Here is a 13,745-nt window from a genome sequence, read left to right on the forward strand (position 1 = left end):
ATCTCTCACCTAGAGAAAATAATAATGACATAGGCATGTGTAGACATTAAAAATTTGTGCGACTCTACAAGGTGTGTTCAATTTCAATTAGGATTCTTGGAGGCTACTCAATCCTAAATCCTAGTTCATGCATATATAAAGGGTATTATATTCCGTAAATTCATGAAATATTCATAAAGAGATCAAATCCAAATTATCCTAATTCGAGAAATACGTCACTAACGACCCTCGAATCATGGATAAATCTTATGAGAGAAAAATCAAGGAAGGAACATAATTGTACCTACAATATTTATCAACAAAATATTCTTGTTTCGTCATATTTTATTTGTGATTGTAATTTATTTTCTGTCACTTTAAAATTTGTTGCAAAAAGAATGTCAACAAACCAGCTGCAATAAATGCTTCAATTAACAAGGACCTATGTTTTGATTTTAAATTCAATAGTGATTGACTTAAATAAAATTTCTCCTGAGTTGAAAAACCGCACATAAAAGAGGCATATTTTCCTATTTTGGATAGATCTAATCTATCTGAGTTGAAATTAAAACCTCGGTTAGTATGTGATCATGAAACTAGTGGTGTGAATCTAAGTTCAAGACCTTAAATCCAAGAGTATCCACGTCTAAAGTATTTGTGTCTTTTTTGTTTATCGTAAATTGTCTGAACCACCAATTATTTGGATATTCTTATTTAGGTTTTTCCTTACTTACAAAGTTGTATTCCCCTTGAAATTTTAAAATGACATTTCTTGGAGTCATTGAATTTTTTTTGGGTGTGATATCACTATAAACTAAAATATAATGTCATATATATTGGTACCACTCACTCCAGAATTCTACATATCACATAATATATTTTTCTAGAATAGATTAGTTATTGCTTAAACAGATAGAAACCAGTAGAATGGTTAACACTATGCTTTATATCATAACTAAAATAAAATCTGTAGTAATATTGAACGAGATTGAGTTATAATTTCTCCACCGCGTGGATATTCATAATATTATTTAAAAATAAATTGTTCAGCCTCTTATAAAGAACAAAAAATGAATTGCCTCAAGTATTTACAATTGAATTTTCCAATGGACTTCTCATAAAACGTTTCATATTTCCTATTACATTCAAATGAATACTTCAGTCGAAATTCACATTTTTAGTAGTGTAATATACAACAATGTTATTTTTTTAATTGCCAAAAATTCACATTTTAAAGATTTATTCGACCTCAAATCTTTATTTTTACTTACTCACTTTGAAACTACTTCAATATCCTTTATGCTACCAAATTGTTCGCGTCTATCAAATATTCAACGAGTACGTTCAATCGTATCCAATAAATCATCAACATGAACATGTATACATAAAAAAAAAAATTGACGTAAACCTCGTGTATCATTGGTAAGTTCTTCACTGAAACCACATTTTTGTCCATGTTCGTTTATTTACAAAAACTTTAATCGAAACATATATGTAAACCAAGATCAACAATTGCTTCAATTGGCCAAAAGAAGCATGTTCAAGGTGCACATATTAAATTATAAACATAAATAGAAATCTCTTTTGAGTTCAAAAGTTCATACATTTATGTGTTGGATTTTCATATAATATAAGAGAAAGACCTGATACATCTTAGTCTACTTAATAACGGAATTAACATGATGTATGACATAGCAAAATGTTTAACGTACTGAGTGTACATGTGTATATCTATATATATAATAAATCATTGATGATTTACATTATTACATGCATTCATAATTTTTTATGAAATACTTATCCCAAGAATTTAAATTAGGTCATTGTTGCTTACTTAATCATTAATATTCATCATATTACTCATAGTACAAATCCTTTTTGTGAATGCTACCAGTGATTCTTAAGTTGTTTCATTTCTGTAGTTGATTCGTCCACTTTTTAGGTGGAGCTAACGACTTGTTATTTTCTCTTTTTTTACATAATTTTTTTGTATTAAGATATAATAGATGTTCTATGTCTAGTTTGGAAAGGTTTGATATACAATCTTCTCTCAAAACATTATAATATTCACCTTATCTATCTATTGATCTGCAAAATGTCGACTTAATAACAAATTATGATTTTACTTTGTGGGTAGATGTTTAATTGCTAGTCTCAGCTACACACATTTGGATCGTGATAAAGAATTTCTTTTTAAAGAAGATATAAGACATGAAAACTAATTTTATGTAATACTCATATATAGGTATATAAAAAATTATTTGACTTATAAAATAGAAAAATCATGAGTTTTCTGCGGTGATTATTTTTACTTTAAAAAAAAGAACGAATTCAAAAAATTTGGAGTGAAATAATCTTTTTGGTATACTATGATTTCGTTTCTTTTGTTGGATACGATTTTTCAAATTTAAAAACTTGCAATATTACTTTAATCCTAAAAAATTCTCTTTGGATGGATGATAAAAGATTGGTCATAAGTATTGATAATATAATTCTTAATTCGAAATGACTCAATTGATTTGGAAAGTAGTTATCCACATGGATGACTAAAGATCGATACTCTCTCAATGTCTTCTGAGTCAAGCAAATGCAAATTATCTGGAAATCTAAAAAATAAAATATAATTCTTAATTCATGTAGATTAGAAGCTAATATCCATGAAAATATATGTGAAGTTGACCTCTTTTTAAGTAATATTTTATGTTGTTTGACCTCAATTATTAACATTTTTGACGTTGCTTCATGTCTTATATTGTTCTTCAAAATTATTCCACTCGTTCATCATTGCTCCATTAATTGTCTTTTATGTCACCAAATTGTTCGCGACTATCAAGAATTAATGAGTCATGTTTAATTTCATCTAATATAAAAACAAGAGGAGATATACATTCTAGAAGGTTAAAACGCATTTAGTGTACCATTAACAAAATGTTTAGAATGGTCCAACATGTAAGAATCATGAGAACAATAGAACTAGTTTACATGGATACCTACGATTGTTGAAAATACTCCAACTTCTCATGATGTTATTCATCTTTATCCTTTGGTGATAATATTTTATTTGTTATTCGAGTCCAAGTTAATAAGATTTCTTTGATACCTCAACATATGCATCAGGTTTACAAACATTTGTAGTGTACGATCAAAGATGTAATGAATTTTGTTATTTGATAGGGATTAGCTATCTTTGTCCTCAGTTATCCCTAAATTCAGTTACTATGTACTAATTTTAGTACATAATAATATATTTGTGTACTGCTTTTGTTGATTCAGTTACTATGTACTAATTTTAGTACATAATAATTTTACTATGTAATAATAATAGTATTTACTTTTTTTTGAGATGTTTTTGCAAACTATTATACTTATGTTGTTGAGTATTTTTATAGATAGTTTGAGTTGAATATTTAATTTGAGTTTCAATGTTCAAAACTTTTGTTTTTAAGCCTTTTATCGCTTGAGTAAGTCTTCCGCTAAGCATTCAGCCAAGCCAAGGATTTGCTTGGGGACCAACAATAATTCTCGAGTGTCAGCCACGTCCACAGTGTAGGCTTGGGGCACAACAGATTCTATATTAATGCCTGGCATAATAGCAATGCTAAAGAACATAGCTATCACAAAAAGAATCGGCTAGGCTTAAATAGCTTATTAGGTTTTGTTTGTATACCTGAGTATTAGTGATTTGATTACTCGAAATAATCCTTATACACCTCATTCCATACTTTCTTTATTCTAGATGATATATATACCATCAATTCTGTATTTTTCAATTGAGATAACTCTTGTTGATGCTTTGTCTGTCCCTGAATTTTATTCCAAAATTCACCAACATTGTTTTCAACCCTTAAAGTGTAGTTAGTTTTATCTAGGAAAAAAGGTCTGAAATATATTCGAACTTTGACCGAAATTGTTGTAGTGATACTAAACTTTGGAAAGAACCTTTTACCCCCTACACTATTTAATAGTGTATTTTAAAGGTATATATGTGCCCACGTGGACATCATAAATATTGCATAATTATAAATAGTAACGTGTCCATGTGGGCACATATATACCTTTAAAATACACTATTAAATAGTGCAGGGGGGTAAAATGTCCTCCATTAAGTTTGGTATCGTAACAACAATTTCAATCAAAATTGAAGTATTTTTCAGACCTTTTTTCCCTTTTATCTATAGCTTGGTGGGTTTAGCAAGGTGTGAATGGGAAATAAAAAGAGAAAAATGGAAAGTGGAAGAACCAATGAAAATGGGGGAACCAATTTTGGAGGGAAAAAATGAAAAGTCATTGCAAAAGTGCAAATGTATAGTTTTTTACCATATTGGTAGAAGAGAGGAAATTGTTGTCCTTATATTAGGAAACACTTCCTTTAGTTCTTAAAGGGTTAAGAAGAAGGTGCCCCCTCGCGCCGTCGTCGTCGCTCGCTCGGCCTCGGCTTCAAATTTGGCAAATGATTTGATTCGGAGTCGGTTTTGGCAAATGATTTGATTGATAATATTTTTTGGACAAAATTTATTTAATCAATCTTGTTAAATCATTTCCTTTCTCTTATAAATTAATTCAGAATGTTAGTTAACTAACATAATTAATTTGGCGCAACTGAATTTATTTGAAATTCACGTGTAACGATAATCCTTCCGAAAAGTTGTTATTTTTCCCAAACGGTAATCCTTCCGAAAAATCATTATTTTTCAAACACTGAAAATTTTTTCCTCTCTTCATACATTTTCTCTCATAAATAAAATTGTCGATCGACTGAGTCTGTGTGTGCTCTTGTTGCTGTTCTTGCGTTCGCTGAAGTTATTGAAGTTTGAGGTACCGCTACTTCTTTAACAGGTTAATCCGTTTTATCTTGGGAGAAATTAATCTGCAACCTCGGGTACAGTGAGGGGATTAAATTTCTTAAGGAAACACAGTGGTTTCTGTGGACTCGGATTAAAACTAATTCTGTCTGTTTCATCTTTTTTCTGTTTCTGTATTTTTTGACTAACCTGGATACAGGAGATAACAATCTTAAGAAATTTATATAGTTTCTGTATTTGAGGTTTCTGGAGATTAAAACCTTTATGGTTTTCTACTCTGTTTGAATTTTTAAAATTCATTCGGTTAACGATTAAAAGAACATAAAAACTTTATCGTTAAATCAGAAACAGTCTGTGTAAGGATTTGTTCTTTACTGGTAGTATTTCACATACTAAATTGTCTGCCATTTGTGACAGAAAAATGACTAATTCAAGTCAAGTAAATGTTGCAACAACATCGGTTGCACACAATCGTTCAACTGTTGCCTTAGCACCGGCTGAGAAACCTGCAAAGTTTTCTGGAGTCGACTTCAAGAGATGGCAGCAAAAGATGTTCTTCTATCTGACTACATTGAGTCTGCAGAGGTTCATTAATGAGAACGTTCTTGTTATGTCGGATGAAACTCCGCCTGAAGAACGATTCTTGGTAACAGAAGCATGGACACATTCTGATTTTTTTTGTAAAAATTATATTCTGAGTGGCCTGCAGGATGATCTGTACAATGTGTGCAGTAATGTCAAAACCTCAACAGAACTCTGGGATGCTTTAGAAAAGAAGTACAAAACAGAGGATGCCGGAATGAAGAAGTTTATTGTGGAAAAGTTTCTGGACTATAAGATGATAGACAATAAAACCGTCGTCACCCAAGTTCAAGAATTGCAGGTCATAATCCATGATCTCCTTGCTGAAGGTATAAATTTATTTAATACCTATGTTGGAAAAATTAAGTTTATTCTTAATACTCACATAATCTTTAATATAGGATTGGTTGTGAATTATGTTTTTCAAGTGGCTGCCATTATTGAGAAGTTACCTCCATTGTGGAAGGACTTCAAAAACTACTTAAAACATAAACGCAAGGAGATAATTGTTGAAGATCTCATGGTAAGGCTGAGAATCGAAGAGGATAACAAGGCCGCAGAAAGAGGTCGCGTGGTAATTCAGCAATATCAGGAGTAAATATTGTTGAAGAAGATCCCACAAAATCAAAGAAAAGAAAGAAAGCATCTGGTTCAAAGAGCAATCCTCCTACGAAGAAATTCAATGAAAGTTGCTTCAACTGTGGCAAACGTGGTCATAAGGCTACTGAATGCAAGGGTCCCAAGAAGGACAAGAAGAAGGATCAAGCAAATTTGGCTGAATCCAAAGGAGAGATAGACGATCTTTGTGCAATGCTTTCAGAATGCAACTTGGTTGGAAATCCAAGAGAATGGTGGATAGATTCTGGTGCCTCATGACATGTTTGTGCCAACAAAGAATTATTTTCATCATATACTCCTGCACCTACAGACGAGAAGTTGTTTATGGCAAATTCCGCTGTTGCAAAGGTGGAAGGAACTGGCAAGATCCTCCTAAAGATGACATCAGGCAAGGTGGTGACTTTGAACAGGGTCTCGTATGTTCCGAAATTGCTAAAGAACCTAGTATCTATACCAGTTCTGACTAAGAATGGATTCAAATGTGTATTTGTTTTTGATAAAGTTGTAGTAAGTAAGAATGAGATGTATGTAGGAAAAGGTTACCTCACTAAAGGCATTTTTAAACTCAATGTAATTGCAGTTGATATGAATAAAGATTCTGCTTCTTCTTACTTGCTTGAGTCTAAATGTTTATGGCATGAACGTTTGGGACACGTTAATAACAAAACCTCATCTAGTGGGGGGTCTAAACAACCTCGAGAAGAACCAAAAGAGAATGAAACCAATGAAGAGAGTCCAAGGCGCAGTAAACGTCAAAGGACAGCTACTTCATTTGGATCTGATTTTGTAACATTCCTTCTTGAAAGTGAGCCTCAAACATTCAAGGAAGCGATGTTGTCTAGCGACTCGACGTCTTGGAAGGAGGCTGTCAATAGTGAGATTGAATCAATCTTAAGCAATCATACCTGGGAGTTGGTTGATCTTCCTCCAGGGAACAAACCCTTGGGTTCAAAATGGATCTTCAAAAAGAAGATGAAAGATGATGGAACTATTGACAAATATAAAGCAAGACTTGTTGTCAAAGGCTTTAGACAGAAAGAAGGTCTTGATTATTTTGACACATACTCGCCAGTGACTAGGATTACATCAATTCGGATGTTAATTGCCCTAGCTGCAGTATACGGTCTTGAAATCCATCAAATGGATGTGAAAACCGCATTCTTAAATGGAGAGCTGGAGGAAGAAATCTACATGGAACAGCCTGAGGGCTTCGTAGTTCCCGGCAAAGAAAAGAAAGTATGCAAACTTGTTAAGTTACTTTATGGACTAAAACAAGCACCGAAACAATGGCATGCAAAGTTTGATCAAACCATGTTGTCAAATGGATTTAAGATCAATGAGTGTGATAAATGTGTTTACATTAAAGACACTACGGATCAGGAAGTCATTGTATGCCTATATGTGGATGACATGCTGATAATGAGCAAGGACATTGCCAATATAAAAGCTACTAAGCGTATGCTTGCTAGTAAGTTTGATATGAAAGATCTAGGAGTAGCCGATTTAATATTGGGAATAAAGATTCACAAAACTCCTAACGGTCTAGCATTGTCTCAATCTCATTATATTCAAAAAGTACTTGAAAAGTTCAAGTATTTGAATTTCAAAAAGGCAAAGACCCCAATTGATGTAAACTTTAATCTTGCTAAGAATAAAGGTGAAAGTCAGTCTCAATTGGATTATGCCAGAGTATTGGGAAGTTTGATGTATGTCATGAATTGTACATGACGAGACATAGCCTGCGCTATAAGTAAACTGAGTCGATACACAAGTAATCCCAATCAAAATCATTGGTTGGCAATGAAGAGAGTTTTGGGGTACTTAGAAGACACTCAAAACTATGCTTTGCATTACAACAAATATCCAGCAGTTCTTGAAGGATATAGTGATGCAAATTGGATTACTGGGTTAACTGAAACCAAATCCACGAGTGGATATGTTTTCACTATTGGTAGAGGAGCAATATCTTGGAAATCATCCAAACAAACATGTATAGCTTGCTCTACAATGGAGTCAGAATTCATCGTTTTAGACAAGGCAAGTGAAGAAGCTGAATGGATCCGGAATTTCTTAGAAGATATTCCGTTTTGGCCCAAACCAATGGCCCCTATATGCATACACTGCGATAGTCAAGCTGCAATAGAAAGGGCTGGAAGCGTTATGTATAACGGGAAGTCTCGTCACATAAGACAAAGACATAACTCTGTTAGACAACTACTCTCTAGTGGAATTATCACAATTGACTATGTAAAGTCAAAGGATAATGTGTCGGATCCACTTACAAAAGGCCTAACTAGAGAGGGAGTTGAGAGATCATCGACGGGAATGGGACTATGGCCGAGAACAAGTCATCGTGGTGGTAACTCTACCTAGAAGACTGGAGATCCCAAGATCTAGGTTCAAGGAGATCAAACAAAGTCATAAATGACAGTTCAACATTGTCAAAATTTATTTTATGTCCATTCTCATGATGAGACAATGTTCAGTAACCAGGATAAAGGCATAAGGACTTTTTAATGATTTCTAAGTTTGATATATGGTATATCAAATAGTGTATCTACGGGATAACACAATTAGAAACCACCTATGTAAGTGTGAAGTGTAAGTCGCTTCAAGGAGAATCCGGTAAGGCTAGTTCTCTAAGCACTTATTAACCGAGATGTGTTCATGGCTGAAACGAACAAAACAATGAGAACCAAAAACAGTTCAAGGGTTGATTGTGTGACTTATGTTGTCTAGGTTGTCTAGGTATACACTAAAGGTCGACGGTTCAAAGATATCAAATCTACCGATTGACCGAGTATATCCGATATATGTTCACTACGGAAAGTTTAAAGGGAAACCTACTTATCCAGATGTGATTAACCCTTACTTACAAGAAACACAAGTTTTTCATGCATATGTTTTAACAAATAGCCATTCCCCATTCATGTGGGCGATTGTTGGGTTTAGCAAGGTGTGAATGAGAAATAAAAGAGAAAATGGAAAGTGGAAAAACCAATGAAAATGAGGGAACCAATTTTGGAGGGAAAAAATTAAAAGTCATTGCAAAAGTGCAAATGAATAGTCATTTTTACCATATTGGTAGAAGAGAGGAAATTGTTGTCCTTATATTAGGAAACACTTCCTTTAGTTCTTAAAGGGTTAAGAAGAAGGTGTCCCCTCGCGCCGTCGTTGTCGCTCGCTCAGCCGCGGCTTCGGATTTGGCAAATGATTTGATTGATAATATTTTTTGGACAAAAATTTATTTAATCAATCTTGTTAAATCATTTCCTTTCTCTTATAAATTAATTCAGAATGTTAGTTAACTAACAGAATTAATTTGGCGCAACTGAATTTATTTGAAATTCACGTGTAACGGTAATCCTTCCAAAAAGTCGTTACTTTCCGAAAAGTCGTTATTTTTTCCAAACGGTAATCCTTCCAAAAAATCGTTACTTTTCCCAAAGGACACAATGTTCTGGAAAAAACGGGTCTGAATAGATTTTTCTGAACAAACGCGTTCATTGCTGCAAATGGCTATAAATAAGAGGTCTTTTTCGTTTTTTCAAACACTGAAAAAAATTTCCTCTCTGCATACATTTTCTTGCATAAATAAAATTGTCGATCGACTAAATTTATGTGTGCTCTTGTTGCTGTTCTTGCGTTCGCTGAAGTTATTGAAGTTTGAGGTACCGCTACCCCTTTAATAGGTTAATCCGTTTTATCTTGGGAGGAATTAATCTGCAACCTCGGGTACAGTGAGGGGATTAAATTTCTTAAGGACACACAGTGATTTCTGGGGACTCGGATTAAAATTCATTCTGTCTATTTCATCTTTTTTCTGTTTCTGTATTTTTGACTAACCTAAATACATGAGATAACATAGCTTCTGTTTGTATAGCTTAGTATTAGTGGTCTAATTACTCGAACTAATCATTATACACATCATCCCCTACTTTCTTTGTTTTAGATGATCTATATACCATTAATTCTTCATTTTGCAATTGACATGACTTTTGTTGACACTTTGTCAGAGCCCTAGAAATTTTATCCCAAATTCATCAACATTGTTGCCAGGTAGCACCATAATTTGACCCAAAAATTCCTCCATTATTACCCACTTCATAGAGTTGAAGTCTTTAATTTCTATGTTTGTGCAGTAACTGTAGTTCAAGTCTATTCTAATCATTCATAATTTCATATACTTTATTAATTTTTCAAAGGTTAACTAACTTTGAAACGTGTTTTGTGAATTTCTTAGCTTTAATGTAGTTTGATTCTTCGTTGATAATCTGAACATTCACTGTTATTTGAAACATATAGAACAATTACAATTTAGTAACAGAGCTGCAATTTTAACTTAATTTTGAATTACATTACAATAGGTAACATGTAACACCCCGACTTTTCAAAACATCTAAATTAACTCGTATCTTCGTGAAAAAATAAGGAGGGTGGGTAATAAATTAAAAATGATGTGGTATGTCATATTTTAAGTGTTCAAGGGTTGTATCTCAAGTTTTGGAGTTAAGCAAGTGGCAAAATAAAAGTTGACGAAAGTTATCGTAAGTTCCTTTTTAAAGATTTCTCTGAAATTTGGGTCAAATGTATTGGATGTTTTCTCCCTATATATAAATAGTTAGAAGGCCTATTACCCATTAAATCGAAGGCCTGCGAGTCTAGTTTGCAACGCACAAAACCTCGTATCAAACCGACATCAGAGTAAAAGTTATGAGGGTTTTACTAGGGACTGCCGGGGCAGAATTCGGGTTGGGTAAAAATATGGTATGTCGGCTTATTTAACGTTTTAAGCCATGAAAACATTTCATTTCAATTCCAATCCAGAGAGAAAGCTTAAGAGAGGGTTCCTATGGAGGTCTAGCATGATGAAGGTTAGTTTTTGACGATTTCTACCATTAAACATTGCCCCCGTGCCTAAAAACGTAATCCCTACACGTGGCAATCGTTTTCCCTTTTATTAACTGCGTTTGGAGCTGGTTTTTGAAGATATAAATTTGTAGTTATTAGTGTTTCTTCAAGGTTTAAACTTGGTTAACTAAGGTAATCATCTCGGGACTCTTTTATGATTATTTTTATGAATTTCTACGGACGTTTCGACAAGTTGGGGCAATATGGCAAATTTGCCGATATAAGTTTAATTATAAACTGTTTATAGGTGCGTACCAGTTGTGTATATATAGTGTTCCGAAGCTTAGGACATAAGGAACAACTTTCGTGAAGGAACTACGGTCTTTCGAGCGTTCATTAGAAAGGTATGTTAAGATTATTCCTTTCGTTCAACATGTTTCCTTAGAGGTAGTTAACGTTGGTGATCTTGTAGATGTAATTGTTAGTGGTTGGCTGATTGGGTGGTTATAAACCCTCATTTTAAGGACTCACGATTTGTTAAAAAAGACCCTAAGTTTGGAACGACTTGGAGATTATTCATACATATTGTTTATAGCTAAATTGCTCGCCTTTAGCCTATTCAATTATTTGTTGTCTCCCTTGGGGCTATTGTGGTTAGTTGTTGAGCTATGAACTGCCTATGGCGGTTATGATCTTGTCTAATAGGAGTATGTTATTGCCAAAAAGGGCTATGTGTTGCCCACGGGGTAATATTGAAGCCAAAGAGGGTTATGTGTTGCCTACAAGGTTATTTTGGCGCCAAAGAGGGTTATGTGTTGCCCACGAGGCTATATTGATGCCAAAGAGTGTTATGTGTTGCCTACGGGACTATTTTGATGCCAAAGAGGGTTATGTGTTGCCTACAGGGCTGTGTTGATGTAAAAGAGGGTTATGTGCAGCCCACAGAGCTATGATGTTGCCTAAGAGGGTTATGTGCTGCCTATGGGGTTATATCGTTGCCAAAATGGGCTATGTGACTTCTTACAAAGACAAAGGGCTACCGATATGGGTATATAGATTGATTTGGCACCTTCTGGGCTTATGGGGGCCTAAGACTGGGCGCCGGACCGGAACGGAATCACTGGACCTGAATGAACCGGTACCAGACCGGAACGGGATGGGTTGACCGGTTTGTTGACCGGTACCGGGATGAACCGAATCAGAATTACCGGTACGGATACACGGTTCCGTCCTGTCCCACTATATACCGGGATGGAACCGGAACGAACCGAAATGGAACGGGATGGGATAAACGGAACGACACATCTAGCTATTTCAAAAAATGATTAAAAAAATTTAGTTATTTAATTTTTTGAAATACAAAAATATTAATGTTTTTTATTTTCTAAGTTAATTAATAGTTTTGAAATTTATAATGTAGTTTTACTTAAGTTTATTTTAAAAATATTTTTTTAATTTTTACTTATTAAGTTTGCAAGTTAAGTTTAATAAAGTTTTTTAAAAAAAATAGTTTTGTAGCTTAGTTTTAAATATTTGAAATTTTTACTTAAGTTTATTTTAAAGATATTTTTTTTAATTTTTACTTATTAAGTTTGCAAGTTAAGTTTAATAAAGTTTTTTTTTAAAAAAATGTTTTTGAGCTTAAGTTTTCAAGATTTGAATCTTTTGAAGTTTATAAGTTATTACTTATTAATATGTTATAACTTATAAGTTATATTTATAACTTGTAATTTAAATAACTTAAGTTTGTAATTTTAAAAAATTAAATAAAAATAAGGATAAAACAATGACACAAAGTCACAAAGTCACAAATTAAGAAATATCAATCCAATATTCCAATTTATTTAAATTTGTATTGCAAATTACAATTTACAACTATTAGTAGAGTGCATAGTTTACGCAGCCACCTTCTAGGAAGGGTTCTGTTTCAACTAAGCCTCAAATGTAATACTAATAGTTGTATAGTCCCGTAAATCCTTTCTCTAACTCAGCTATAGATTGACCGTAATCAACTACTGGTCTTGGTAAAGCTCGTTGACGATCTTGAAGTTCCATGCCATCGTCACTACCACATCCAATGGCTGAATCTATGAAAAGTTCAAATTGACTATCCAACTTTGGAAGTCCTTGATTTCTCTGCTCAAGTCACTACCACATCCAATGGCTGAATCTATGAAAAGTTCAAATTGACTATCCAACTTTGGAAGTCCTTGATTTCTCCGCTCAGCATTTATCCAATCTCTAAACAACACCGATATCTCCAAACTGTCTTCTGCTAACGAGTATCTGTGGTCTCCAATTTGAAATCTTGTCGCGCTGAAAGCTGCCTCCGAAGCAACTGATGATCCTTGACTTGCAAGCACGTCCTTCACCATCCTACTAAGTTTTGGAAATTGAGTTTCATGAGCCCTCCACCAGTTCAATAATTGTGGTATACCTTCATCGTTTGTAATATTATCTGAACCCTGTTCAAGATATTTAACAAATTCACATTTATTAGAAGAGTCAAGACCAAGTTTATGTTCACTCTACCATGGGCACCAACTTGAGGCATAGACATTTGAGGATTTTCAACATTATCTAAGGAACAATATTTATCATACATTTCTTTAGCAAGTAATTTTATACTATTTTGACATGTTACCAAATCAGGTGTTTCTTCTGGTTTAATATCTAAATTTTGATAAATGCATTCAACTAAAGCTTTTGCACCATATTCTTTATATTCGGGATTGAAAAGAATTGCAGTTAAATAAATTTGAGGATTAGAAAAAAAATATTTCTTAAATTTTGTAATCATAACTTCAATAGCACTGGTAAATAATTCATTTGTTTTATATTCAGAAAAGATATATGAAATCTCACATATATTTATTAATATTTCAGAAATAGTAGGATAATACATTCCAGAAA

The 13,745-nt window shown here is 33.5% G+C and overlaps 1 protein-coding gene across 1 annotated transcript; it reads right to left on the reverse strand.

Annotated features, from left to right (window-relative positions):
* Positions 1-12,639: 12,639 nt before the first annotated feature.
* On the reverse strand, positions 12,640-13,590 carry LOC107059589 (uncharacterized). Its single transcript, XM_015306285.1, has 2 exons — positions 13,048-13,590; positions 12,640-12,964 (listed from the first exon to the last, which is right to left on the reverse strand). The coding sequence occupies exons 1-2, from the start codon at positions 13,205-13,207 to the stop codon at positions 12,783-12,785; spliced, it is 342 nt and encodes a 113-aa protein (XP_015161771.1). The 5' UTR covers positions 13,208-13,590; the 3' UTR covers positions 12,640-12,782.
* Positions 13,591-13,745: the final 155 nt, after the last annotated feature.

Source organism: Solanum tuberosum, unplaced genomic scaffold (assembly GCF_000226075.1).
Source record: "Solanum tuberosum cultivar DM 1-3 516 R44 unplaced genomic scaffold, SolTub_3.0 scf00027, whole genome shotgun sequence".
NCBI lineage: Eukaryota > Viridiplantae > Streptophyta > Magnoliopsida > Solanales > Solanaceae > Solanum > Solanum tuberosum.

Excerpts from the sequence above, each read along its gene's own strand:
- LOC107059589 (XM_015306285.1), bottom strand. The coding sequence starts at position 13,207 with ATGGTGAAGGACGTGCTTGCAAGTCAAGGATCATCAGTTGCTTCGGAG. Across the intron at positions 12,965-13,047 it reads GATAAATGCTGAGCGGAGAA|ATCAAGGACTTCCAAAGTTG; the intron begins ATCAAGGACTTC and ends TTGAGCAGAGAA.